The sequence below is a fragment of the Chelonia mydas genome, chromosome 7 (assembly GCF_015237465.2).
Source record: "Chelonia mydas isolate rCheMyd1 chromosome 7, rCheMyd1.pri.v2, whole genome shotgun sequence".
NCBI lineage: Eukaryota > Metazoa > Chordata > Testudines > Cheloniidae > Chelonia > Chelonia mydas.
Genome location: NC_057853.1, coordinates 14,117,108 through 14,129,583, shown reverse-complemented (window position 1 = coordinate 14,129,583; position 12,476 = coordinate 14,117,108). Strand labels below are relative to the sequence as shown.

Below are 12,476 nucleotides of genomic sequence, written 5' to 3'. Positions count from 1 at the left end.
CATCTTCAATTATGGACCTGGAATCATAGAAGATTAGGGTTGGAAGAGACCTAGGAGGTCATCTAATCCAACCCCCTGTTCAAAGCAGGACCAACCCCAAATAAATCATCCCAGCCAGGGCTTTGTCAAGCTGGGTCTAAGGATGGAGATTCCACCACCTCCCTAGGTAACCCATTCTAGTGCTGCACCACCCTCCTAGTGAAATAGTTTTTCCTAATATCCAACCTAGACCTCCCCCACTGCAACTTGAGACCATTGCTTCATGTTTAAATCTTGCAGTTATTAAACTGGGGATATCTGTAGATCCAGTTGACAACATGTAACTCTGACACTCTAAGCATCATCCCACAATGAGAAGAATTACAATGCAAGAGTGATGAGACCTATGAAGAATTTGCAAGGGTCTAAAAACTCTACTGCAATGCAATGCAGAAGAGGCTCCTTCTTTTAAGCAGCCTTGGTGGTATGGCTGAACCCAGGAAAAAAGATTGCTATGTGTACTGGAGGTAAACTAGTCGGAACATTGTTTGACGGAAATGGGATCAAACCGATCCAGTTTAAATCATTCCAATAAAGAACATGAAACAACCACATAAAGGAGCAGAGTTACATCATGTTCTTGTAGTTAACTACTGTGGCTGGCAAAGTTTGCACCAGACTGTTTGAAATTAATGCACCCCCATGGCCATACTAAAACAAGTCAATGAATTCCATTTAAGATAAAGAACATGACACTGTTTTCCATAATATGATGGACCTTTTCGCAATCCAACCCAGTTCAGTGTTTTCCTGAGTTTTTATTTGAAAAGTTGACCTTGCAAAGCAGATGCTTCTATGAACGGCCTTGGTGCAATAGAGCCTCAGAAAGGCTGATTACTACTGAATGTAACAAAGTCACTCAGACCAATCTGAAGAGCATTATGCACACGCAGAAAAGCAATTCCATCTGATTGCAAGTGTGATCATTAGTATTGGCCCAATCACCCTATTATAGAAAAATTAAATCACTTGAAGAAACACTAAATTCTCCAGCGCCAATCACTTTCAGAACAAAATTTCTGAAACATGCAATATTGGATAGATGGCCAGACATTAGAAAGCAATATTTTTCTAGTGTAGCAAAGTTTTGGAACAAGACAGTTAAGTTCTTTTCAGCTCCGTCTTGGATGTCATATTCTTAATTTTTGAAGGTGAGAAAATAGTTATTTCACATCCACTAAAACAAGATATAATAGTGCAAATCCACACTGGTCCTATGGGTATAATACGAGGCAGGGACGTATAAAATGCAAGGCAGGGACATATTCTCTCGGCCTGGCACATGGCAGCAAGTTAACCACTTACTTCAAAGTGTTCAAACAAAAGGTGCATGTGACATAGAAAAGAGTCATAGATTGCAAGTTAATGTCTGTAAGACCATTCCAGACCAGGGATATGGTTTATGTGGGATAATAAAGTCTGTATCAATACTGATTAATACAATGCTCTTTGAACTACAAGTCTGAACATTACCAAAGGTATTACAATAATCCATGAATTGTCAGATACGGAATCCCTGAAAAGCTCTCAGACCATGGAGGTAAATATTCCTCAGAGGAATTTGCTGAATTTTGCCAAACCACATGATTTTAAAAATAGGTCATTAAATCAGTGTATCCGCAAAGTAATGTTCTTGCTGCGGGTGGAAGAAAAGAATCCAAACTCGAGCTGCTGGAGAAAGCTGAGGCTCTTGACAAAGACCTCTATCTCAGTCTATTCCAGGGTGGGAATACACCTATTGGCAATATCGTTGCTCACTACTCCTGTGTGGAGGTAAATAGCTGAAAACCAAAGCAGCCAATATGAGATGGATGCAAGCTAGTCTGAGACACAAACAAAAATAAACAAGGGTTTAAATCTGTTAAGCCATTCACTGCTTTGAGCGCTGGCATGATGGTAGCTGGCAACCTACTCCTAAAATGAAACAGGTAAATAAGGTAATTAGAACTTGTCCTTGCCCTAGTTGCATGTAAGTACCGGAACCATTGTTATAATCTGCTCTGGATTATCAGTCTACAAAACATACTGACTTTATCCCCTACCTACTGTGATATCGGACACCACAAAGTGATAAAGCCACTCCACCAGACTGTTACTTACAAACCCCATAGATTCTCCCCTGTCCTGAAATTTATCTAGCTATTTACACCAGGGAAAAGTGAATGCAAATCATTACCATTGGGAACGTGTAGTGTTTTACATACACTGAGTAGTATGAGGTGCAGTACAGTGAGGAACCTGACCCTATCTCCCCAACGTAATCACAGTTTATGAACCATTAGAACAATAATACTTGCAGCATCACTATTTCTGGCTAGAACAGTGAAAAGGCCTCTGCTGTGAAGCCAAACTTGGCCAGACAATACTACCAAACTTGGCCAGACAATCAAACCAATATTGTTTCAGACTCAGAAGCGATTTGATATGATACAGAGGGCTATACCAAAACAGATATACACTGCATGTGTTTACACAGTTTGAGTGTTAAGAACTGATATGATCATTCCATTTCTCTAAAGCTACAAGACTAAATCATATTAAGAGGATCATGTACGTCAAAGTAATTTTGCCACAAACTCACGTAAGTATTTAGTGTAACTCATAAGCACCAAGCTGTATGGGAAGGATTGTCTTATTTTGGGAAGGGAGCAGTAGCAATATCATTTGCATTTATGTTATTATTAGCTTGTTTACACGGCTCCCTCCTGAACCCCTGCCTGCCAGAGAAACTTCATTTATGTATTAGTTATTGCTATCCGAGTGAGAAGGGAACTGGTGGTAATTAAGCCATTCTGCAAGCAAATGGTATCCGACTTGTGCACATAAACAAGACACAAAATAACACTTCAGTGAAGATGAAGGAAGCTGGTCCTCCCTTAGCCATTGACAATGCAAGGCTCAGGGGAACCATTCCAGCAGGCTGCTTGCACCCACTCTGATAATGTGAAGTTGAAAGAGGCAGAAGACAGGAGTCAGGACTGGTAGTTGTGGTGTGCAGGGGAGCTACCTCATTGGAAATAAGTTGCTACTGTAGTAGCTAGAGAAGCTCCCTTTCCCAGAGTCTCTCTATAGTTAATGTATTCAGCTTTGCCATTAAAATCTGAATTAGTCCTCCAGCAGCTCAGAGCTGCCTCTATAAAAAGCCACTTATGTGACTGCATTAAAGTACAAATAAGCCAGCATTCGACAGTATATGCCTAACACTGTTTACTCTATTCGTCATATAAACACTCTAGTACTAAGTCTTTTTATGTCATGGAAGAATTGGAACATTTAGCCTCAGGTACAGCAAAAATGGAAAAATGACTGAAAATTAATATGTATATGCTGCATGTAAACACAACCGGTGTTCTACACATCTCCTAATAATATCTGCTGAATTGTTCCCTATCCGTATAGATGCAATCCCTGGTTTTTAATGTAAAGGTCAAATTGTACATGCAAGGTTTGCAAGAATTTGAGTCTCAAAATCCAGGACAGTTTTCACTTAGAACTAACAGAACAAACCAAAAATGTATTCTGATTGGTCTGGGAAACCACTGAAGTTCAGAATTTCTGACAATGGCATGTTAATAAACAGCCCTATGGGCACCTGTCAGAATGTTATATTTTTAAGACATCTACTGATGCATAATACAAATATTTATTCATCTCTCTGGTTGTTTACCAGAGATTATTTTAAGCCTCCACGTATCTGGTGTAACAGATATTATCCTTCCTCCCCTCCCCCTCCAAATCCTCCGTCCTTGCTCAGCCTATATGTGACACTATTGGCATCTCTCTTCAAATTTGGTGGGGGAGGAGGAAAGAAGGAAATAGGATTTAAAAAAGAGAAATGCTTATTGTTAATGGAAGAAACCAGAAAGGTTAGAAAAGATGTCTTCTGATGTATGACCTTCACGGTTTTTTAATGAATGACATATGATGAGATCAAAAAGAATAAAAACATATCTTAAGGTCAGAGAACACATCAGCTGACAAATTAGCCCTTTTGTAGACCACAAAATTGAATTAAAATATGGCATTCAGAAATATTTCCCCCCCAACTATTAGATATGTGTAGGTCCTATTAATGTTAATAGGATCAAGTTGCTAATGAGCACTGACGATGAAAAAATAATACTTGCTAATCTCTTATAACCTTAACACAATGTGAAGCGATACTTAAACCATGTGACCAATAAACAATGACCAGATGCAATATATACACTTGCACTAAATAGCAAACAGGCTGTCTCTAATAATAATAAGAAGGAAGAATTAGATAATTCTTAAATTACAAAATTACTACTTTTCCACAGCATCAGCTAAACAAAGTAATATTTTTAAATATTAACCTTTTATGGATGTACAGTCAGGGCCTGATTTGTGGAGGTGCACCTGACTTCAATTGGAGATATGGGTCTTAGCATTTCTGAAAATCAGACCTTGTATCAATTATATTTAAACTAAAGACCCAGGGTATGGTTCTTATCTTACTTATGTTGGTTTTACATCTGTGTAACCCTCTTGACTTCAATAGAGTTAGTTCTGATATACATCACGTAAGATCAGAATCAGTCCCTAAGGGTTTGTCTGGACACCAGCTGGGAGCATGCTTCCCAGCGCAGGCAGACAGACAGACATGTGCTAGCTCTGCTAGCTTACGCTAAAAATCGCAGTATGGCCATGGCATGTGGCTTGGACTATCCACCAAGTATGTACCCAGAGGGCTGGGCGGGTTTGAACTTGGGTGGCTAGCCCGAATGACAGCACATGCCGCTGCAGCCACACTGCTAGTTTTAGCAAGCTAGCTCGTGTCTGTCTACCCATGCGGAGAAGTATGTGCGCAGCTGCAGTGTAGACATAACGTAAGGGCAAATTCTGCCTCCATTTACACCTATGTAACCCCTCATTAGGGCTGACTAGAGTCAAATTGGTCCTCAAACACAGAGCTCTTTATTATTATTATTTAAAACAGTATGTTACAATTCACACAGAGGTGAGGAAAGTGTGCTTCTATATCTCTAGAGGCAGGAGTGCTGGAACAATTTGTATAGTCGGGGTGCTGAGAGCCATTGAACCAAACTGGAAACCCTGTATATCATGAAAACCCCACTTCAAGCCAGGGAGTGTGGTGGTGCCCCCAGCAGCGCTGGTTCCAGCACCTATGTATATAGGTTCTAATACCACTCTCATTACCGTAGAATCTGGGCGCCTTCTAGTAGTGCATTGAGCAACGTGACTGACATCTGTCATGGATTGTTCTCTCATCTGCTCCCCGGGGGGTGAAGCCCATATAGTGGAGTGTCTTGTTTTGGTAGGGGGGTTGGTTGTTTTTGATAAATATACATATTGCCCTGTTTATTGTTATGGGTCGAATTAAACCCCCACCGAGACGGATAGGTGTGAAACCACCCTTCAATTAACATAACTGTTACCATAAGCCCCTGTGTCAGACAAAAGATGTGTGTGAACCCACCCAAGAGCTTTTGCCTGAGTATTGTTTTGGGTGGGGATGTCTGCGGGAAGGGGGAAGGGGGAAAAGATATCACACAGAAACTGAGACCAGACAAGAACAGAGACAGAAGAGGCAAGAAAGCCAAGCAGGAGCCTGTAAGCACAGTGTGACCATGGACAAAGCTAAGATCTACTGTTGGCATGATAAACTAAGAAACTGCTCCTTTTGTTCTTGGCTCCTTCTGCATTCAGAGACACAGGACTTTGTACCTTCCTTATAAATAACCAAAACTGCATCAAAGAAAATATCAGACTCCATCGATTTCTACTTGCAACTGAAACATCTTTAAGGCCCTGAACTTTGACCAGCTACTTTGGTCGAAAAGGGGCAACATTATTTTAGAGAAGGCAAAGGCAAAGAAATGAACCTTGCACTAGGAACAGAAGTGGTGAGGTTTATGATGGTCCTTTGTTCTTGGGAGAGTTCATTCCACAGTCTTGGACTGGCCCCCAAGAAAATTCTGTGTCCCACTTGACCTGGCTATGCTTTGGGCAAGCGTTGTTCTCACATATAGCCACCACAATGCCTGACAAATGTCTCAAGTCTAGCCCTGGCCCTCTCCTGACCTGAGATTGACGCCAGGGTTAGTTGTGTCAAATTGTATGGTGGTTTTGAGATGTGCACAAATGAGGGTTCACACACTGGGATTCACACTTATTTGGTGCTACCATCTTTAAGATCTGAGCCCAGGGTCAATTTCACCGCTGATATAAGTGAGTGCAACTTCATCATAATCCATGGAAGGGCCATTGCACCACCCAGTCATATTCCTACCCTATCTGCTTTCTTGTACTAACCTAATGGACTTAAGAACTGTATCCTTTTGTGCCAATAAAAGGTCGGTTGTTATATTCTGTTGTTTACGTTTTCCATGCAGTAATAATGTATTTAAATTAGTACATTAATTTACAAAGGATTCACAATTAGACTTTTCCTTAAGGAGAAGCTATTGGGATCCAAATCTACAAGGGGCTGAGCACCCTCAGCTTCTATTAAAATCAATAGGAGCAGAGGTCACTCAGGGTTATCTCCTGTGCCTGCTGAAGTGTTAAGCTCCCGCTGACTTCAGTGGTGGGGCACAAAGCCTTCTGCCCCTTACAGGAGGTGCTCAGAACCTTGGGCAAGACTATTCCTGCTGTCCTGTTCTTGGGAACTTCCAGAATTTCAATCACACTTATTTGTTATGCCTCAGCTTGAGGAAAACAGGGATTAATGTTTAACATGACTCTGACAGCCAGAGTCATCTTAAACACAGACCTAATGCTAACCTTAGGGACTTCCTGTTCAATGAGACTAATATCTGCTGAGGCACATGCTGTACAAGCTGCACAAACTGGAAGTGTCTATGTTAAGTCCAATTTATTTCTAAGACATAATATAGTCCCCCTAGAGCCTTCATTTTAAAATAAAAATTGCACAAAGGTACATGAACGAAAGAGAAGAAATATGCATTATGCAGGTGCTGTCCTACTGTGGAGCCTGACCCTTCAATTCCTAAATATGTGCCAGCCTCATCAATGGGAGTTCTACCTGGGAAAGGACTGCTGAATTTTGAGATGGTATCGCAGAAGTGACAGAATGTTACACTGCACATCTAGAGGTCCCAAGGGGAAAAAGTGAAGGGTATCAAGCACAAAACACAAAGGGACAGATTTTCAGCTGGTATTATTCCATGAAGCCCATTGACTTCACTGGAGCTATGTCAATTTACACCAGCTGAAGATCGCCCCAATATACCTAAAAACTTTTCTAATATAAAGAGAAGCATGTAAAATTAAAGATAGAGAGAAGATCTAATAATATAATTGGGAAAGTTCCTATTCTCACACACAGGTGCACACCCAGCATTTTAGGGACGATTTTGCTCCATGAACATGCTGGTGCTGCATCACACACACACACATAGGTCTGCAAAAAGAAAAGGCGTACTTGTGGCACCTTAGAGACTAAGGTGCCACAAGTACTCCATTTCTTTTTGCGAATACAGACTAACAGGGCTGTTACTCTGAAACCTGACACATAGGTTTGTAGCAGGTAAAGCAACATGGGGGATCACTGTGTTTCTTAGGGCCAGCTGTCCTGGGATTCGTTGCTTAAACCCACTCTGATTATAAAAAGCACCCGTTTAAACTTGCATTAAAAGCATTTTTAAGAAGTCTCTGTATACTATAGAAATAATTGATAGGGAGAGCCTCTAAACCAATACTGTCCATCAATGCCAATATATGGGAGAATTAAAACTGACAGCATTAGAGCTCTGTGATTGATTACAAAATAATAAATCAATCTCTCCTGATCCGTTATCCAGCATAGCATTTTCCACAAATAAGAGAGAGATGGAGAGTGTTTATCAGTGTAATAATCTATATACCTGTTGCCTATAATAATTCATCAGACATGCAACTTCTCATAACAGTGCATAACTTTAAAACATTTGTCAGTGTCACTGCATTTAACAGATTTGAACTTTAAATCCTTTGATCAAACATTTTATGTTTACTTTTTTTAAAAATTTGTTGAGAGAGAATTTCTGGGCATACACTTGGGATTCGTGGGATGTATAAAGAATATCACCCAGTGGGAAGAATTAATAAATCGTGTTAAATCACACTGATTATATTTTGGAAAATAAAAAGCTGTATTGCACGGGCAAAAGTTGCATATTATTTTGTAAACCTGCATGTATTAAGAGTTTACCAGGACTTTTAAAAGGATTAGACATCTGCAGTTTCATTAGATTAGATAAACATTTTTAAAGGACATCAACAAGCCATTAACTGCCTAGGGTAAAAAAACTTCCTCCATGGATATTCCGACTTTAATGCAGAGGTGGGCTGGCCCCTGAGCGCCTGGCCCGGGAGGCTTGCCCCCGGCCCCTCCCCTGCTGTTCCGCCTCCGCCTCCACCTCAGTGCGCTGCGCCACGCTCTGGGCAGCTGGGCAGCGCAGTTGCAGAGCCGTGGCCTGACCCGGTGCTCTGGGCGGCACGCCTGTAGTGCCTCCAGCCACCGGTGCTCCAGGCAGCACGGTAAGGTGGTGGTGGTGGGGGTGTGTGGATAGAGGGCAGGGGAGTTCGGGGTGGTGGTCAGGGGTGGGGGTGTGCATAGGGGTCGGGGGGGTCAGGGGGTAGGGAGCAGGGGGTGGTGGATGGGGCAGGAGTCCCGGGGGAGCCATCAGGGGGCGAGAAGTGGGGGGCTCGGATAGGAGCCGGGGGCCGGGCCACACCTGGCTGTTTGGGGAGACACAGCCTCCCCTAACTGGCCCTCCATGCAATTTGGAAACCTGATGTGGCCTCAGGCCAAAAAGTTTGCCTGCCCTGCTTTAATGGGTTTCAAGTTAAGCATGTAGTTCAAAAACTTTGCTGGATCAGGGCCATAGTGCATAACTGTTCATAATTAGTCATTAGGGAGGCAACTTCTTCTGAAGGGTCTAGTGCTGGTGACTGTCAGAGACAGGACAGTGGACTTAATGGACCATTCGTCTGATCCAGTGCAGCAATTCTTATGTTCCTATATTTCATTCAGTTTAATCTTATATATATCACAAAACATAGTACCAACTTGCAATAAATATTATTCAAGACATCAAACAGATTTTACTGTTAACATATCTTTGGCCTCAGTGATACTGAATGGCATTAGGTAAACTTTGATATTTGAAAATCAGCAATCTCTGTATACTCCACAGAGCCATACAGCAGAAGGGAATGTGTAGCAACTGCTCCCATTGACTCGTGGGAGCTGCTGGGAGTCAGTACCACGCAGGATCGGAGACATTAAGAAGCGTGGAACATGTGTGGCTTCTTCTTTCTCTATCAGAGATGAAGGAGGAGGTATCAGTATTGTGTAATAAGGGCTGTTACCTTTCACCACCAAACTTCCAGTGCTGCTAGCCGTACCAAAGTGGTTTGTTGCGATACATGAATAACTTCCAGCATCTGCCTTAGTGACATTGACAATTCGGAGGCTTCCATCATCCATAATATTGATTCTGGAAAGACAATCAGGCATGAAGAGTTTTTTTTTAAGATAGCATAATATTCTTTTAAGTCTGTATCAATTATTTGCATTTTGAACAGTACACAGTCCATTGCCAGTTACAGAGGGAGTTCAATTGACAGAAATCTCTTAGGGCCCAATTCATAAATACTGCATGCATCATTTACTTGAGTTTTCTGTGTCTTTACCTGAGAGCAACTTTAATTTACACACTAGGAGCACGTGTAGGTTTTATGTGAATCTGCCCTTTGATAGTCAGTGCTCACCGGAACAACTCTTGCAGCATGTGGTGCACATGCTACACCCAAAAGTCTAGAGTCAATTACTTAATACTGCAAAACAGTGTTATTACAAAATTTGACTTGCTTTCTCTGATTTTTCTGTAAGACACTTTGTGGCTTCTAAAATAAGGGTACAAAATTTATCAAAAATCAGGGTGAATTTTCTGCTTATTGAAAACCTACTACCTGGATGTTTTAATTGCACTCTCATTTCATGGCATGTCCAGCAGCACTGGCCTATACAATCATGGTTTGAGAAGTCCTGTAAACTTTCTCTCCTTTGCAAAAGAATTCCTGCACCATGCAGTGTTATACCTTGCTTGCACAGCAGGGGGCAGCTGGAGAACTGAATGTTAACAGGTCAGCTTTTCTAAACCTTTTATCATTTTTGTTGCTTTTCTCTGGACTCTCCAATTTGTCCACATCTTTTTTAAAGTGTGGCAACCCAAATTAGACATAATACTCCAGCTGAGGCCTCACAAGTGCTGAGTAGAGTGGGGCAATAACCTCCCATGTCTTACATACGATACTCCAGTTAATACACTCCAGAATGACGTTAGCCTTTTTAGTGACTGCATCACACTTTTGACTCATGTTCAATTTGCAATCCACTATAAGCCCCAGCGCATGTCTTTACTCGTATACTGCCACATATCAATGTACGTGTGACGTGAACTGTATATTGGAACATAGAGATTGCCATACTGGATTGGACCAACGGTCCATCTTGTGCAGTATCCTAAATCCAGCAGAGGCCAGCATCAGCTGTTTCAAAGGAAGCACTTGGTGCTATTATCCACTTCAAGTCTTAAGAACAGAGCTAGAAGTGTTTTTCTGAAAGCTGAAGATGCCCTGGACATGCATTAAAACTTCCAAATAGACATAAAGAAACAAATGCAAAGAACAAAAAATATTCTCCAGCCCCCAAAAGAGAATCCCACCCACTCACTCCAGCCACAGCATACATCCCTCCCCCCACCTAACCCAGCCCGCAGCACCCCTACTCTACACAAAAACCCCAAAAAGGTGATAATCTTATATTTTATTTTTGGTTTTCAGAACTTAAAGAAAGGGATGAAAGGAACATTATTAAAAATATCACATTTTTGAAACCAAAAAGGGAAAATGATTGTGTATTTCAATTTTCTTTTTTAGAATTAAAAAAAAATGTTGGAAAAAAAAACCCTTGTGTGTCAGTGTTCATTGTTTCACTTTTTCAACAGAAGCCAAAGCTGTACAGACAGGAGAATGAATCTCTTGGGTCTGCTGGAAAAGGCGTCCGGGGGCAACATGAGCTTAGACCGTGGCTGAAAAGAGCCAAGTGTGGCTCAGGGGGCAGAACAAATGGAGCAAATTTATTTAAAAGGTGATTATTCGATTTAAAAAAGCCATGAGGCAAGTTCAAGGGTGAACAAGAGAGTCTGATGGGACTCCTTTAAGTGCAGAATAGGACTGAATTCAGGAGGCAGTGCTGCCTAGTCCATAGGGCACAAACAGTATGTCAGGAAACCTGGGTTTGCCTCCTAGCTTTGCCACTGACCTGCTTTGTTACAGCTGGTAAGTCAATTACCCTCTCAGTATTTGTTTCCCCATATGTATGCTGGAAAACCCTTTGAGGTCTGTGGATGAAAAGTGCTAGATAAGTGCTATTAAGTACTGGCATAATGCTCCTAAGGGGATGGATCATAGATCTTTATTTCGCATAGAGCTAGTTGGAAGCTATTTATCAGATAATATATTTCATGAATAATGCATTTTAATTTTATCCAGTGTTCAAATGGCTCTAATTTTGAGTTTTGTCTAATTCTCTCTCTCTGGCTTCCAAATGCTACCCTTTCTCTTTTTGTATGAGCTTCCTTCACGGCATAAATTTAGTTTGCTTATCACTTGAAAAGAATTTTGGATTTCAGCTTCCAAAGAAGTGACCTTTGGATGATGCCAGTGAGTCTAATATCAGCTTTGTGCACACTCGTGGGGAGGGGGATGTTAATGCGGCTTTACTGAATGAGGATCTATGTCACTTCTGTTTCCAATTTTGAGGTTCATGTGGGTAGCTCTCAAAACTGACGGTGTCTCTTAATGATAATATGAAAGTGCCAACAGTCCACTAAGTACCTACATACACCGCTCCACCTGCATTTTAATAGCTGTGAATACACCCTTCTTAATTCTGAAACCACACTCCAGTAAGTAATCCCTTTTACTTTCATGCTAAGGATTTACATTAAAACAGACAAATACCTATGTAAGACAAATGTATTTTAAATAAATCAGAGCCTTAAGCTTACTGTTTAAACTGTGACTCATTGATTAAGTGGGCCTCATGGTCCATTTTGCTGAAAGTACTCTTCTAACCTGTACATTTTGCCCCTTAACATGAAGCTCACGTGGTGGAAGTTAACAGGAACAATTATTTCAGCACTTTGAAATTAGTTAGAGAGAGTTCAAAAAGTAGGAATGACTTCCACTGCTTCACAAGTTTTCTTTGTAGATGTAGCCACATTAAAACAAGGGAAAAAGCTCATTGTAGGCCTTTGAAGGCTCTCTAACTGCTAACTGCGTTGAAAGAAAACATGTCTTCATCAACCACTTTCAGCAGTTTGGTTAAAAACGTTCTTTCAAGATGAGAAGTTCAAATTAAATGAAGCTTTGCTCAGCAT

General features: G+C 41.2%; 1 protein-coding gene across 7 annotated transcripts in view; it reads right to left on the bottom strand.

Annotated features, from left to right (window-relative positions):
- The window catches only part of CNTN4 (contactin 4), a 632,588-nt gene that overhangs the window by 62,191 nt on the left and 557,921 nt on the right, over nucleotides 1-12,476 (bottom strand). For all 7 annotated transcript variants that reach the window (XM_043551001.1, XM_043550999.1, XM_043550998.1 and 4 more), the window contains one exon: nucleotides 9,400-9,527. In XM_043551001.1, coding sequence (XP_043406936.1) covers nucleotides 9,400-9,527 — 128 coding nt within the window. The remainder of the gene's footprint in view (nucleotides 1-9,399; nucleotides 9,528-12,476) is intronic.